Source organism: Lutra lutra, chromosome 11, assembly GCF_902655055.1.
Source record: "Lutra lutra chromosome 11, mLutLut1.2, whole genome shotgun sequence".
NCBI classification, from domain to species: Eukaryota; Metazoa; Chordata; class Mammalia; order Carnivora; family Mustelidae; genus Lutra; species Lutra lutra.
In genome coordinates, this window is record NC_062288.1 from 102,689,025 (window position 1) to 102,706,197 (window position 17,173).

The 17,173-nt window shown below is 46.4% G+C and overlaps 1 protein-coding gene across 1 annotated transcript; it reads left to right on the forward strand.

The window, feature by feature from the left end:
• Positions 1–3,099: 3,099 nt before the first annotated feature.
• On the forward strand, positions 3,100–6,617 carry GIMAP6 (GTPase, IMAP family member 6). The gene is given in 6 exon segments (XM_047694396.1): positions 3,100–3,177; positions 3,356–3,435; positions 3,677–3,814; positions 3,915–3,945; positions 5,938–6,354; positions 6,356–6,617. Coding segments are annotated over 5 exon segments (912 nt in total). The 5' UTR covers positions 3,100–3,177; positions 3,356–3,371.
• The last annotated feature ends 10,556 nt before the right edge of the window (positions 6,618–17,173 follow it).

Here is a 17,173-nt window from a genome sequence, read left to right on the forward strand (position 1 = left end):
CCCACCCATTCCTGCTACCACACTGACAGGGCTTTGGTGTTAAAACAGTGACTTAAAGCCAAAAGACCAGCAAGGCACAAACTCTATTTAAGAAGGGCTTCTTAGGGAAACCCACAGACAACAACGAAATGAGACAGGAGTCCTGGAGGAAACTGCCTGCACTTATGGCTGCAGCAAACATGAGCACAGCCCGAATCCCAGACAGATGAACATACATGCTCTTACTGCAGCCCTCCTTACCTCACTTCCGGATTCCCGTAGGTCGAGTCCAGCTTGGTACGTCGGCGCAAGACATTCTGAGAAGCAAGGACAGTCTGGACACACAGAGCAAACCAGACTCAGATAGGACTCAGATTTTGGGATTGTTAGACATGTGTGTGTGTGTGTGTGTGTGTATACACATACATAAAGAGTTTTATTATAAAGAATTGGCTACGTGATTTATTCTTTTTTTAAAAAAAAGATTTTATTTATTTATTTGACAGACAGAGAGATCACAAGTAGGCAGAGAGGCAGGCAGAGAGAGAGAGGGGAGCAGGCTCTCTGCTGAGCAGAGAGCCCGATACGGGACTTGATCCCAGGACCCTGAGATCATGACCTGAGCCAAAGGCAGAGGCTTAACCCACAGAGCCACCCAGGCACCCCTACATGATTTATCCTAAGGGATTGGCTCAACTGTTGTACAGCTGACAAGTCCCAAGGCCCAAGGTGCCAGGGGCTGGAGGCCCAGGGGAGCTGCTGGGGCAACTCCAGTCTTAGGATGGGGGTGGCTCAGGACCCAGGAAGGACCAGTGCTTCTGTTCCGGTCCTTGTGCTGAGAGAAAATACTTAAAGGATGCTGGAATTAAGGAGGGAGGAGGAGACAACAGGTATCTGCCACGATGGTGAAAGACCTGGGATATCTGTAGGAAGCGGGAACTTGCTCAAAATGGAGATCTGTACAAAATCCCGCCCCTGGCACAAAATTACCTGCAGGATCGGCTGCTTCTTTCTAAGCCTCTGAGATCCCATTGTCCTCCTTCAGGATCAAAATAATAACAACACTGGTTTCTTGTTTTTCCTGTTCATGCTACCACAGCTGCAGAGAAAAAGCGAACGGCAGGTCTTCTGACTGAGGAGAGCCCGGCCAGCGTGTCCCGTTCACCTCCTTCTCTTCCCCCACAGCCACTGCCGCTCGTTCAAGGGCAGTTCTGGAGCTGAGCTTTCTCGCCCCATTTTGCTGAAAAACAAAACTGTTTGCTGAAAAAAAACTGTTCATATGCCGTGGACACTCTCCTCTACCTCCTCCGTTCAAGATCCCCAAAAGTCCAGGATGGGTCGGCCCCAAAGGGAAAAACAAAGAATTCACAAGAGCACGTGACCCCAGGAGACAGAAAACACTGCTGTTCCTCTTGCCCAACAGCTGACAGAGTGATGAGGGTAAGGGCCTATGTAGCCAGAGCGACTCCATCTTGGTTAAACAGCCATTTTGTTGTCTGAGCAGTAAATTGACCCTGCCCCCCTCCGCCCAGAGAAACTTACTTAGAAACAAGTCCGGGAAGCCAGTAAAATGTAGTCAGCCAGTTCCTGATAACGGAGCCCAGAATACAAGGACGAGTCAGGCCAGATGGCCGGTCAGTCTGACTTCTTCTTTTTTTTTTTTTTTAAAGATTTTATTTATTTATTTGAGAGAGAGACAGTGAGAGAGAGCATGAGCGAGGAGAAGGTCAGAGGGAGAAGCAGACTCCCCATGGAGCTGGGAGCCTGATGTGGGACTCGATCCCTGGACCCCAGAATCATGACCTGAGCCGAAGGCAGTCGTCCAACTAACTGAGCCACCCAGGTGTCCCTCAGTCTGACTTCTAATGCTTGGCATAAAATAAAGCTTTAAATATAACTTTCACCTCGTCTCAGTCTCATTCCTTTGATAATGGACCCCAACAGTGAGTCCAAGTGTGTGGGGGAGTGTGTCTGTGTGCGTGTGTGTTGTGTCTGTGCTTGTATGTGTCGAGGATGTATGTTTCCGTGTGTGTTGTGTTTGTGTGAGTATGTGTTGTGTTTGGGAGTTGTTGGATGGAGTATGTGAGATGTGTTTGTGTATATGTGTGTGTGTATGTGTGTGTGTGGCTGTGCTATGTATTTCTGTGTGTGTTATGTTTGTGTCTATGTGAGTTTATGTGTATGCATTTGTGTGTATGTTTATATGTGTTCACATATTTGTGAATGTGTGTGTGGTATGCTTTGAGAGTAGGTGTGTAGGTGGTATCTGTATATGTTTGTGAGTGTCTGTATGTTTGTGAGTGTGGGTGTGTGTTGTGTTTCTGTGTCTATGTGAGTGTGTGTGTGTGCTGTGTTTTGCATGTATGTTTCTGAATGCGTGCTGTGTTTGTCAGTGTCAGTGTGTATTGTGTTTGTGAGTATCGGTGTGTGTTGTGTTTGTGTCAATGTGTATTGCATTTGTGAGTGTGGGGGTGTGTGTATATTTGTGAGGGTGTGTTTGCATGATTGTGAGTGTGGGTGTGTGTGGTGTTTGTGAGTGTGGGTATGTGTTGCTTTTGTGTGTATATGTTTGTGAGTGAGTGTTTGTATGTTTGTGAGTGTGAGCGTGTTTTGTGTTCCTGGTTGGAGGGACATGGCCATACTTGGCAAGGAGGACTAGGAGTTGCTCTAGAAATTGTCATAGAGTGTATTGGAATCTCCCAGGGGAAGAGACCATAAGAACACTTAGTTTAGGCCCAGCATTCACACTCCTGGGGACACTAAGGCCCAGGCAGTGTGGCTGTCCAAACTGATGGTGGCTGGACATGAGCACTGAGGTCCCCTGGCTCCCAGCAGGTCTCTGGCCCACACCCTGAAGGCCCCCTCCCTGTCATCTTCACTGAAGAAACCAGCCACCCACCCGTTGCCTTCCGCAATCCTCACTGCCGAACCTTCCCCAAGGTCAGGCCTGCACTGCTCTTTGTAGTCCAAGACCCTTGTGACTCACCACGCCGAGCCATGCCAGCTCCTTGCCACAACTTCCTGCCCGTGCCCTCCAGATCTTTCCATTGCTCTCAGGACCCAGGGTCAGAGCGGCCTCTGCTCTCTGCTCCTTTCCGTCCTCGCAGAACTGCTCCAGGTCCTTGTCTGTCCTGATGCCACCTGCTCCTGAGAGGCCAGGGCCACTCACCATTTCCAGGAAATCTCTTAGAATGACAGGTGAGACCACAGTTCTGGGGGCAGGGGAGAGGGGAGTGAAGGAAGTGGGGTTCCCTCAGACCTCCCTCTCCTCATTCAGCCTGCTCCCCCTCAAACCAATGCTTCTGGCAGGAGAAAGGCAAAAGTCAGGTGTTAAAACTGTTGAAAAACTAACAAGACGGATTATGATTTTCTCTAGGCAGAGGAAGAAGAAGATGGACATGTTTTTGAGGACAATCCCGAAGGAGCACTGTGTCAGGATCCTAGACGAGACATTTTAGGAGGTAAACTACTTTCTAGCAGAAATTAATGTGAGAGGGATGTGGATGGGACGTTCAGAGGGTAGGTGGTCCACTGGGACCCACAGCGGGGCTCATCCCGGTCAGAGATGTGAGGCCCTGGGCCGCCATCGAAGGCCTTTCTTGACCACAGCCAAAGGAAAGCTCCCTGACAGGCAGAGCAGGTGAAAGGAAAGGGAGACATGGTGCCACTTGCCCCCTTTACTAAATCTCTGTGCCAGACCCAAGGAAAAGGATCTATGCATTCTGGGCTTTTGTCCTTGGAAAGGATGTGCTGACGGTCAGTGTGACCAAAGGCTCACCCGGGCCTGAGGCTCTGAAGCCAACAGACCCTGTACAGGTGCTTGGCTGGATCCCCTGTGAGAGCTCATGGGGTCCTATGGGTTGCAGAGCACCACGGGAACAAGCAGGATGTCCTCGGCTGACCGCTGCCTCAGAACTGGGCTCGCTTTCCCACAGGGCTCTGTCCCCTAAGAGCTATTGCATCAAGGTCAGGCGCTGGACTTCCAAGAGCTCAACGTCGTCATCTAACCTGGGGAGATAGAATCTGGGAATGCTGGAAAGCCATCTGTTTTCCTGGCCAGCAGAAATTACTTGTGATTCATTGTGTATTTTAACACAAATGCTTTTTTTTTTTTTTTTTTTTTTTTTTTACTCCATGAACCACCAGGACTAAGCTACCAGGAGAGTGCCATTTTACTAAACCACATAAGAAAATTGCCAATATAAGTGCTGACATTTGATTTTCCTTTTCTTCTTTTTTGTTTTTTTCCTAAGATTTTATTTATTCATTTGACAGAGAGAGACACAGCGAGAGAGAGAACAAGCAGGGGGAGGGGGAGAGGGAGAAGCAGGCTTCCTGCCTAGCAGGGAGCCCGATGCAGGGTTCAATCCCAGGACCCTGGGATCATGCCCTGAGCCAAAGGCAGATGCTTAATGACTGAGCCCTCCGGCACCCCGATATACGTTTTCTTGCAGCGGTCAAGGTTAACTGTTACTTGAAAAGTCCTCCCCAGAGCCCAAGTGATACATTAAAGGTCTCGGCCTGCTCCAGCTCCAGGCCGGCCCGGATGGGAGCTGCTGTCACTGTCCCGCTTTGCATTGGCCAGGAGGGCAGGGAGGATCACCACCCTCCGTGCTCCCTTGACACTCCCAGCCACTCACCCACACTCCTGTCGAGCCAGCCGGTGGAAGAGGGAGGGAGGCAAAGCCATTCGCTCAGCATGGGCAGCATGGCAGGCAGCAGGGAAGCCTGTGGCCGCTCAGGAGAGCGAGAGGAAGACGATGCCGATGCCTTCAGGAGGCTGGACGCTCTGTCGCCGAGACACACCAGTCTCTTCGGTGGGGAACGGACTCGGAAACCCGCTGCTGTTTGGCATTTCTGTGCTCTGGGTCTGGGATCTGGAAGGCCAAAAGGGAACTACCTTTTCCGTCCCTCAGCCCCACTGACACTGCTTTTCTCAATACTCAGTTGGCATCTCCCAGTCATTTCTCTCAGCTCTTGCTTCTCATATTCTGCTGGATGAGAACGTCCAACCCAATCTTTAAGGTGTTGCCTAAGAACGTGGACCCAGCATGGCCCTGAGCTTGGAGCCTGGGGTCTGGCTGAGGTGGTCCCACATTCGCAGCATTCCCAGTGGGGAAGGCTGAAGGAGGAGATGCAGTCGGTTGCCTCAGGGGGAAGTCGTAGACGCAGAGGCCACGTTCTTCTTTTCTTCCTTCTCTTACTGAGGAGGATCTTCCATCAGGGATGTTCAGCAAAGCTCAGGCTCCCATATTCGTGCTGGGCTCATTCCCAGCTGGGTGAGAAGAGAGGCCCTGAGAAGGAGTTTCCAAATGGCGCTACCCAGCAACCTCCCTTCTGGGTAGATACCACTGAACCAGGAGCAGGGACTCGGAGACGTGTGCTCTAAGGTTCACGGCAGCACCGTTCACCATAGTGAAAGGTGGAAACAACCTAGCTGCTCACAGATGTACATGAAGAAACGAACCGTGCTCTGTATCTGCAACGGAGTACTCCTCAGCCTTCAAAAGGAAGGGAATTCTGACGCGGGCTGCAACACGGATGAACGCAGAAACATTCTGCTGAGTGAAGTAAGCCAGGCACAGAAAAGCAAATACAATTACAGTTTGGGATGATGAAAACGCGCTTGAGATGCACAGCGCAGATGACCGCACAACACGGTGAACGGCCTGAGCGCCACTGAGTGGCCCGCTTCAAAATGAGTTCGATGGCAAATTGTATATTGTATTTTATAATAATAATAATAATAATAATAATAATAAGCTTTTAAAAAGCAAGACAAAACGTGAGCCCGCGGTCTCCGGGGCACACTCCAAGTCTTCCCCTCTCCCACCCACACCCCTCTTGGCTCTAACCCAGGCTCCCTCTGCTTTGCCTCCTTGACTTGGTGCTTCTAGGCCGGGGCGGGGCGCGGTGGGGGGCGGTCCGCGGAGTCCGCGGTCTCTGAGGCTGCTCCAGGTGGGGAAAACGGGAAAAGCGTCACCAGAAACAGCATCCTGGGCAGGAGAGAGTTCAGCAGGGCCTGGGGATCCTTACCCTCCAGCGCAGCGTCCGCGGCAGGGCAGGGAGGGAGCTCAAGGGAGTCGACACACCCGACGTCCTGTTCCCACTGGCCGGGCCGGAGGCGGCGGTGCGGGCCATCTGTGAGGCGGTGGCCTTCTGGGCACCTGGACCGCACGCGGTGCTGCTGGTGACGCAGCTGGGCTGCTTCACCAAGGAGGACTGGCGGGTCGTGCGGCGCCTGCAGCAGGAGGCCTTCGGGGTGGGCGTCCTGGCGCACTCGGTGCTGGTGTTCACGCGCGTGGCGGCCCTGGAGTGCGGCTCGCTGGAGGAGAACGTGCGGACAACCAGCACCTGCCCCAGCTGGACGCGGTGTGCGCGAGGCGCAGCTGCGGGAGCTGCTGCAGGTGGTCGATGGCGTCCTGTGGGAACACGAGGGCCACCCCTACAGCCCCCGGGCCTACCGGTACTCCCAGCAGCGCAGCCTGCTTGGGGCTGCGCGGGACACGCAGATTCACCCAGGGCAGGGTTCCGAGGGGGCGCCCCCCACCCAGGAGCCCCTGCTGGAGGGACTGTGCCAATTGCAGAAGGAATTCGAGAAGGTTCATAGACATCTGCTCAGCAGGGAGCCCATTTGAGGTCAAGCAGGACCGCGGGCTCCTGGAGCCTGCTGCCAGCGTGTCCCTTGCTCTCTCCATCCCCAGGGGCGTCACTGCCCATGCCAGGCTCCTGGGGGGTGTCTGATGTGCGGAGAGGCGGATGCATTCCCCAATTCCCCATTCACACCCTGAGGCCCTCAGCATCCCTTCCAGTTCGCCTGCAAAGGAAGAAGTTGAAGGACTTAAACGCTGCAGGGAGTAGCCTGCCTGGCTGAGGGGGAAACCTCTGCAACACAAGGGTGTCTTTTTGGAGGGCTCCTCCTACGGACAGGGTCCCTGAAAAGCCACCTGGGACTGGTGAAGAGGACAGGATGGGGGTCTGGCCTGGCCGTCTGAGTGCGTAAGGACATGGATGTGCCTCAGGTGCCCCTCAGCTTCTTTGAGGTTCTAGGTGCTTCTGGGGACTCTGACCAACTGATGGAAACAGAAGAGGAGCAGATGGGGGCAAAATGCCTTCCAATATACTACTTGTTTCCTTTCTCTGAGCCATGTGACAGTGGGTCTCTAGCTACCTTCTTCTGGGAGCGGTGAGAAATGGAGGTGGGGGAGACAGTCCTGGAGGACAATCAGAAAACAGAGGACACAGTCTCAGGTTTGTCTGGACGCTTGTCCTCTGGTTGGAGATCCTCTAAATCAGATGCCCATGGACAACAGTCTCCCAGTGTGGAGACCATGACATTCATCTTTCCCAGACTCAATGGACTCTTTTTTTTTTTAAGATTTTATTTAGTTTTTTTTTTAAATTTTTTAATTTTTTTTTAAGAATTTATTTATTTAGTTGACAGAGAGATCACAAGTAGTCAGAGAGGCAGGCAGAGAGAGAGAGGAAGGGAAGCAGGCTCTCTGCCGAGCAGAGAGCCCGACGCGGGACTCGATTCCAGGACCCTGAGACCATGACCTGAGCCGAAGGCAGAGGCTTAACCCACTGAGCCACCCAGGTGCCCCTCAATGGACTCTTAAGAAAGCTTGAGCATTTCTTTTGCTAGGAGATTCAGAAAGTGTCTCAAGGCATGACAGAGACTTATTTTGAGTGTGTATTTAACATAGTCCTTGTGGGGGTCCTGGGTGGCTCAGTTGGTTAGGCAGCTGCCTTCAGCTCAGATCATGATCCCAGAGTCCTGGGATCAAGTCCCTGGGTCAGGCTCCGTGCTCAGCAGGGAGTCCACTTCTCCCTCTCCCTCAGTCCCTCCCCACCACTTGTGTTCTCTCTCTCTCAAATAAATAAATAAATAAATAAATAAATAAATAAATAAATGAAATCTCTAGTCAGAAAAATAAAAGTGGTGTGTCATGTGATGTACTAAATTGCACAGTGTTTTGTGTAGCTGTGGTAAACACATGACCAAGATATAGAAGCAGAAGTCCTGCAGGGAATCCTGCTTTGTTTTGCTTTTGTAATACAAGTAATGTCCTGTCTTCAACTTTGTTTCTTTCTTCTTTCCATCTGTAAGTCATACATGAGGCTGAAGGTGAAGCAGTCGTCTTGCTACAGAAGTTACTTGCAGAGGATAGTGGAGAAGGTAAGGAGACAAAAATCAAGTTTTCAGGTTCTTTGGAGAGTTACATCACCACTGTTGTATCAAATTTTGAACCCTTTGTTTGCTAAGCCACTTTGGTGAAGTTTCTCTGACACACAGCCAAACACACTCCAGCTGATATTCTAGGACTGAATGAAAGTCACTTCCAGACCAGCCATAGAGAATTTTGACCAGCGGGAGCTGAGGTGTGGTGAAGACTTCCAAGGGACACCCCAAAGGGCACTGCCTCAACTGAGAAGTTAACTCTGGGTTGCACCAGCTGGTGGACTCCTTGTTGGTACCAACAGGATGTCAATGACCTGAGGAATGGGGATCATCATCCAACAAGTAGAGGAGACAGGCTGAGGACTGGGATCCCATCTTTCTCAACAAACTCCAATGTCACATAGGCATACAACCCCACTGAAGGAGAGGAACATGGTGGCTTGGGGGGATAGCTATTGAAGTCACCTACATAGAGAGACTTAACACTGTCTAAAGGGTCTCTTTAACAGATCAGATTGGACTGCTTTAAACAAGATTAAGCATTTAGTTATAGTTTTTCCCTAGAAGTAATGAATAGGTGCTAGGAAGGACTAGAAGAATTAAAATTAAAATTTTTATATTGTCTCTTTACATTAAATGTAGTCTAGGTTTAATTTCTCTATGTAGGCTGTTTCCAGTGCAATCCACACTACTCCACAAGAACCAACTGACCTAAAGTCTTAGAGGACTTATTTCCAACATCTTACTCCAAACCTCTTTCCTATGAAAGCAACTATTAACTCAAGGGGAATTAAAAATAGAAGTAAAATTTCCCTATCTCATGTCCCTTCTCACAAATCTATATCAGAGATATAATGCTTAAGAAAATGTGCACACTGGGGCTCTTGAGTGCAACAGTTGGTTAAGCAATCAACTCTTAATTTTGACTCAGGTCATGATCTCAAGGTCGGGAGATTGAGCCCTGCGTCAGGCTCCATGCTCAGTGGGGAGTCTACTTCTCCCTCTACCTGTGCCCTCCACCCCACATGAGCTCTCTCTCTGAAACAAACAAACAAACAAACAAACAAATATCTCTTTTTTTTAAAGAGGGAAAGAAAATGCACTGCACCTGAGACTTTCTTCAATAAAAATAATGGAAATGAATCAATTCAGTTCCAATCAATTCAGTTCCCCCCTCAAGAGAAAACTGGAAAAGTACAGTGAAGTAAAAAACCAAAGGAAAGCTCAATATGGAAATCATAAGAATAGAAACAAGAGTTGGTGTAGTAGAGAATACAAAACACTAGACTTGGGGCACCTGGGTGGCTCAGTGGATTGGGCCACTGCCTTTGGCTCAGGTCGTGGTCTCAGGGTCCTGGGATTGAGCCCTGCATCAGGCTCTCTGCTCAGTGGGGAGCCTTCTTCCCCCTCTCTCTCTCTGCCTCCTTGTGATCTCTCTCTCTGTCAAATAAATAAATAAAATCTTTAAAAAAACACTAGACTTAGTTAACACATTAAAATTCTTGTTTGTTGGAAAAAATTAAACTAATTTTTCAAGGGAAAAAAAGGGAAAGGGGCACAAATAAAATTTTCAAAATGATAAGAGGGCAATGACCCCTGAATTAGAGGAAATTTTTACATTTGAAGACCTCTTTGCAGGTAAAGATTAAATGGATAATTTCCTAGAGAAGTACCATTACCAAATCTGTCTCCACCAGAGAGGTAAACTAGAAATAGACCAGTTTACATGGAAAAGAGAGATAAAGCCATTCAGGAACCATGGTGAAAAGTAAGCACAAGGGCCAGATGGTTTTGCATGGAAATCCTTCCAACCCTTCAAAGTCCAGATAGTCCCAGTGCTCTGTAAAATGTTCCAGAATATTGGAAATGAAGGAAAGTTTCCCTAATTGCTTTTTTAAAAGAAGTACAGCATCAATATCTAAGCTTAAGAAACACTGTACAAAAGGATTAAACTATAAACCAGTATCTCTCATGAGTATCAATACAAAAATACGAAAGAAAATATTAACAGATATTAATATTAACAGATATTAATTAAGAAAATATTAAGAAATATTAAATTAAATATTAAATAATTATATATTAATTAATATATAATTAAATATTAAATAATTATATATTAATTAATATATAATTAAATATTAAATAATTATATATTAATTAATATATAATTAAATATTAAATAATTATATATTAATTAATATATATTAATTATATTAAATAATTAAATATTAAGAAAATATTAACAGATATTAATATTAAGAATATATTAACAGATATTAACTGTAGCACCACATTGTCAAATGTGATACATCATGACCAAACAGGATTTAAAACAGAAATGAAAAATCAACTTGTTATTAGAAAATCTATTATTACCATTCACCTTATTAATAGATAGAACAAAAAAGAATCAAAATGTTATTCCCATAGATGATTTTTGAAAGCTTTTGACAAAATTTATTAGCTATTCATGATAAATAATAGGATAGCTATTCACTCAAGAAAAAAGTGGCTGGAGAATACGTGCTGAAAATGACAAGCACACACACACAAATCATAGACTACCATGGTCGAATATCTCACTTACTTCACTGGGAATCACTGAAGACATATTGGGAGCCAAGCAAGTGTGTCCAACCACTACCATTCAACATCATGGTGGAGGTTTTAGCCAATGCAATGAGATGAGAAACATCAATTAGGGATGTAAAACTAAGAACAGAAGCAGTAACAAAGTGTGGTGGATCCATCAGATGGAATCCTAGTCAGCAATAAAAGAGGACAAGCTACAGACACACACCACTTAGATGGTTCTCAGAATCTTTATGCTGAGAGAAGCCAGTCTCAAAAGAGACTTTGTTTTACTTATCTCTAGATTCTCTGTGTTTTCTTATGGTATAAAATCTACCCTGAAGTCAAACAATTTATGAAATGTTTATGAATGGATGAATAGATACAAACTCCTAAACCTCAAGAGATGGGAATATGCCACATGTCTCATTTTTCTACTGTATGAACCACAATGAGTAGTATATATCAAGGACACTCTACCTGCCTTCTGCATTGAGAGACAAATGGGCAACACTGCTCTCAGGGGGTACTTCCTTTGGGCCTCCCATCTCATGAACCTGGATTTCCTTTTTTCTAGGAGGTAGATGTGGCTCTTTCATTAAATATTTTGTAAGGGCCTATTTAGCCAGAGCAGCTCCATCTCAGTTGAACAGCCATTTTGTTGTGTATGCAGTAAAACTCAAACTGACCCTGCCCCCCCTGCCAGGGGACTTACTTAAAAGCAAGTCCATGAAACTAGTAAAATATAGTCGACTAGTCCCAGGTAACAGAGCCCAAATACAAGGGCGGGTCAGGCCAGGTGGAGACATCCAATCAGTGGAGTGCACATACTGTATCCCTAGCTACCAAGGAGTGTGGGCCCGCCTTTTGGGCACCTTTTGGGTGACAATTCTGACCAAGGTGATAGGCTAGTTCAAATATCTACTATAGAGTAAATTGTAATTCAATTGGCCACCCGTGTGTGACCTAGCATGACTATGCAACTTTCTCTGTGTGTTACAATCTCATTGGCCACCTGTGTGTGACCAGGCTCAACCACATGGCCTTTGCCCTTTAAAAGTTAGTCTGTAAGGCTGGGAGGGGTCGCCCTCTCTGTAAAAGGTGGCCCCTACCAGTTGGCTTGATTCTCCATGCTTGGCACGAAATAAAGCTTTGCTTGACCTTTGCTTTGTATCAGTCTCGCTCCTTTGACCACAGGCCTAACATTGGGGGCTCGTCCGGGATCAAACGACGAGAACTGAGCCAGCATCAGAATTTCTGGGAAAAGCCTCTGGAGGTAAGGTCTCAAGACCCCATCATTTGTGATCCTGTCTGTCTGTCTGGTTGTGGAGCTCCAGGGTATAGCCCACTGGGGAGAAACTGGACACAGTATTGCTCCCCAGGGCTGGAGTGGGTGCAGGAACGCCCCATCCCTCCTCTGGTAGATCGCCAGGGGGTTTGAGTCCCCCTAGGCAGTCACTGGGGGTTTGAGTCCCCCTAAGTGGTCCGGGGGTTCAAGTCCCCATAGGCGGTCAGGGAACCGAGAAAAATCCCCACCGGCAGCAGGTTCTAGGTTAAAGGCCTCTGGGTCTGTGGTGGTCTTTGTCATGTCTTTTTGTTGTCTGTTGTGTTGTTTGTTGTGTTTGAAGGAATGGGGCAAGCAGAGAGTAAGGGGACTCTGACTTTTATCTCTTCGTTCCTCCTAATGGATGTGGGGTTTCTCCCTCACTCATTTCTTGTGTTAATGGCTACAACTGGAGCCAACTGTAGTTAGTCTAACTCGAGACAGAGACTTTAAGGAATATTCCCAAGCAGCTGCCAAAACTCCCTTTGTTTCATGGAAATTCCTTGCCTTCTCTGGCCCAATGTTGACTGCCTCGCCCCTCCTCCTTGCTGGCGGGAAAGCATGGCTTCTGCTCCTCTGTTGGAGCTGATGAGCTCTAAAACTGAGAACACTTTCTCTGCCTTCTGGTGACACTTTGTTCTTCTGCCTCCCCATTCTGTTTCTGTACCACCTTGGGTGCGGTCTGCAAAACTGGACTCTAGACCATCCTCAGTGCTTCCTGCACCACGGCTCCTTCTTTCTTTACTGTCAGGAAACAAGAAGAGCACCCCTGGACCTAACACCCCCCACTCCGGATCTTCCCAACCATGTCTCAGGTAAACATTCAAAGTGGAGTGGGCCCAGGTGGAAAGGAAATCAGTATTTGAACTAAGTTAAGTTTGTTGGGTTAATTAGGATGAACATGTCTTTTGAGTTAACAGCAGTAAATGTGAAACTTCAAAGTTTACTGAGGGTCAAATAAGCTCGTGTTATTTGTTAACATCTGTTAACAAAGAGATGACTAAACTGATGGCTAACTGTCTGTCTCAAAGTTTTAATGGGTAATTGTTAAAGTAACTTTCAAAGTCTTTGGTAACCTGAAACTTTAAGCCAAATGGGATAAAATGCTAGAGCATTGGTTGCTGGAACTAACTTTGTGCTTTTGAAATCTGTTGGTAAACATATTTTGTGCTTAACTGATTCATAAATTTGCCTTCTAAGAATTCTGTTGTAACAGTTCACAATTGGTTAATATTTAGTCTTCATTAGAGATTGAGATGTTTCTAAGAAAATGTAAATGGTTTTCTCTTTGCCTGCCCAGAATTGTAAATGAGATCTCTTTGACTCATAAGGCTTTTTCCTGATATGCTAAGTTATGCAGGAAGTACTACTAAATGAATGATAAACCTTGGGTTACATTTGGGTAAATGCTGTAACTACTCTAGAGGTTCTATACATTTCCTAAAGTTTTAATGTTTTGATAGGGTCATCACTTGATATTTAACCATATCTATTCTGAGTTTTTGCCATTTGTAATTGTTTTAATTCTCTTGTAAAATGAATTCCGCCTTAAAGGAAAATTCATACGGGAGACTTTCAGGACAAATACAGGTCTTTGATATGTTAAAATCCTGGAACTGAAATGGGTAAGAATTTCCAGAAGTAAGAGCTGCATTCGGACTAAACCAGAAATAGTAACATGGAACTAGATGAACTGAAAGATTGTAATGTTTTGTATCTTAATGTTTTGTCTTATTTTAAACATTACTGGTTCTTAAGTTATCTGTGTTGGGGTCCATCAAAGGAACAAGACTGAGACAAAGTGAAAGTTATGCAAAGCCTTATTCTATGCCAAGCATTAGAAGTCAGACTGACCGGCCAGGGCCACCTCCGAAGAGAGTGACCCCTCCCGATCTCACAGGCTGGTTTTATAGGGCATAACCACAGACCCAAAGTACGTGGCTTCTATTGTTAAGGCGTTTACTCCTGGAGTCGATACCCGGAACCATACCAGGAACTACTGGGGCGTTTATTCCCGGAATGAAGTCCATGGATGTAAACAACAATATGGCTACCTAGGCAATATGGAGTTACTCTGGCTAAGCAGGCCCTAATAGTTAAACAGGTTTTAACATTAAATTGGCCCTAACAATCTTGTAACTTACAGAGATGTAAAAGTATTCATTTGTAAACAAATCAGGGCATTCAACTTTTCTCTCTCTCTGAACCCTCTGAAACTCAAAAGGTCTCAGAAAGTATTCTTTCTTCCATGGCAATCAGTCATTTGCATAAGTTCAATAAGAATCTATTCTCCTTGTAACAGGACACCATTGGAAACACTGGTTACTTTACCAAGACTTTGACTGGAATGTCATATTTGAAAAAGACTCAGATATGACCAGACAGCTTAAAGGAACCAAGGTTGACTTTATAAAACCTGGAGCCGTAAAGCCCTTTGGAACTGTTGGCCTGATACCTTGCTTACAGAGTTCCCAGCAGCCTCACCAGGTGAGTAAAGAATGTCACTTCCTGGTAGGTGCAGGAACCTCAGGATACTTTGGGGACCTCAGGAAAAGGAATTCGCCCAAATCAACAGGTATTGCAGGCATGTCTGATGGCAATTACGTGGCTTGGCTTCTGGCCTGGAAAGTTCAACCTAGAGATTCCATATAAGAAGTTCCAGCAAAGCAGATTCTAAAAGATCTATATGATCACTCACTGTTCTTGCTGAGCTTATGTAAATAATCAGACCAAGTTTGTTAAAACTGGACTTGTTTTTCAAATAAATTAGTCCTGATTTGGCTATCTCTGGAAATGAGGGTTATTTTAGAGAGAAAAATTATGTTTTAATAACACACCTTTATGGATGTTAAATTCTAGATTTGATTGTCTTTAAATGTTTGTTTACCTAAGCTAGACAACTTGAGGTAAACTTCAGAGAAGTTGCACAATAGTTCGTTTAGATGATCTTGCCTTTGCCAGTCAGTCAGCCCCAGACATAAGGAGGAAACTTCAGAAAATTAAAGGACTTGAAGGGAAGAATCTGACTGAGTTAGTGGGAATAGCAGAAAAGATGTTTAACAACAGGGAAAGTGTGGACACAAGTATATGTTAGTTTTTGTGGATACTTTTGCAGGCTGGGTAGAGACTTTTTCTGCCAAACATGAGATGGCAGGGGTGGTAGCCAAAAAGCTACTAGAGGTTTGGGCTACCTCTTGTGATTGGGTTAGACAATGGCCCTGCATTTGTGAGTTCTCAAATGGCCAAGGCTTTGGACACTAATTGGAAACCACATTGTGCCTACTGGCCCCAGAGTTCCAGGCAAGTAGAGAGAATGAACTGGACTCTTAAAGAGACCTTGACAGAGCTAATTCTTGAGGCTGGTGGTAGATGGGTGGATCTCCTTCCTTTCGCCCTCCTCAGGGCGCAATGTACACCCTACTTAAACAAGGTGACCCATTTTAAATAATATCTGGGAAATCCCCCCCCTGCCCCTGCTCTGCCCTCGGCTACAAGAGGTTGCCCTATCAGAAATGACTGATCAGTCTGTACTCCAGTCACTGCAGGCATTACAGTCTGTCTTAAAAAGAGCCCAAGCAGGGATCCAAACTGCCCACACTGAGACAGAGACAGAGGTGGAACCACATCCTTAACAACCCAGGGACTTGGTTTGGATATGCCGCGACCAAGTGGGAAACTTGGAGCCTCGCTGGAAGGGACCATTTGCTGTCATCCTGACCACCCCCACAACAATAAAAGTAGAAGGCATCAGGGCCTGGATTCACGCGGGTCACGTCAAACGAGCTGAGGATGAGGACGCCCCCCAGAGATGGACGCCGCAGCCGACAGACCCCACCGATCGTGGACTAAAGCTAAGACTCAAAAAACAATGAGTTCATTGAGTTCATTGTTGCTCTTATTGTTAAAGTATAGGTGGGAAATAGAGACAATTAGGGCTTGACATGCTATTTCTAGGAAAAGGGGGGCTCTGCGTACCCCTAGGAAAGGAATGCTGTTTTTGGGTAAATCACACTGGAGTCATTAAAAACAGTCTGGCAGCCATTAAAAAGAGTCAAGGATTTGACTAATCTCCAAAGAAAGGAGGGGAATGTAAGGCGTATGTAGCCAGAGCAGCTCCATCTCAGTTGAACAGCCATTTTGTTGTGTATACAGTAAAACTCAAACTGACCCTGCCTCCCCAACAGGGGACTTACTTAAAAGCAAGTCTGGGAAACTAGTAAAATATGGTCAACCAGTCCCAGGTAACAAAGCCCAAATACAAGGGCGGGTCAGGCCAGGTGGAGGTATCCAATCAGTGGAGCACACATACTGTCTCCTTAGCTACCAAGGAGTGTGGGCCCTGCCTTTTGGGTGCCTTTTGGGTGACAATTCTGACCAAGGTGATAGGCTAGTTCAAATATCTACTATAGAGTAAATTGTAATTCAATTGGCCACCCGTGTGTGACCTAGCATGACTACGCAACTTTCTCTGTGTGTTACGATCCCCTTGGCCACCTGTGTGTGGCCAGGCTCAACCACATCGCCTTTGCCCTTTAAAAGTTAGTCTGGGGGCACCTGGGTGGCTCAGTAGGTTAAGCCTCTGCCTTCGGCTCGGGTCATGGTCACAAGGTCCTGGGATCGAGCCCCGCGTCCGGCTCTCTGCTCTTCGGGGAGCCTGCTTCCTCCTCTCTGCCTGCCTCTCTGCCTACTTGTGATCTCTGCCTGTCAAATAAATAAATACAATCTTTAAAAAAAAAAGTTAGTCTGTAAGGCTGGGAGGGGTTGCCCTCTCTGTAAGAGGTGGCCCTGACCGGTTGGTTTGATTCTCCATGCTTGGTGCGAAATAAAGCTTTGCTTGACCTTTGCTTTGTATCAGTCTCGCTTCTTTGATCATGGATCTAGCAATTTGTTTACAGAAGGTCATAACACAATAGGATGTTAAATTCATAATGATTTCGGCTGAAACTCTAGTGATAAAAATAGCAGATTCAAAGTGCACCCACATCTATAGAGTAAAATCAAATCTGTCTCACTCTGGGTGAGGATTTTGAAAGGAATTGTAAGCTTCTTTGTGTTGTGCTTCTCTTATCCTCAAGCCTTTGCTAACATTTATTAAATGTACAGTCTAGGGGCTC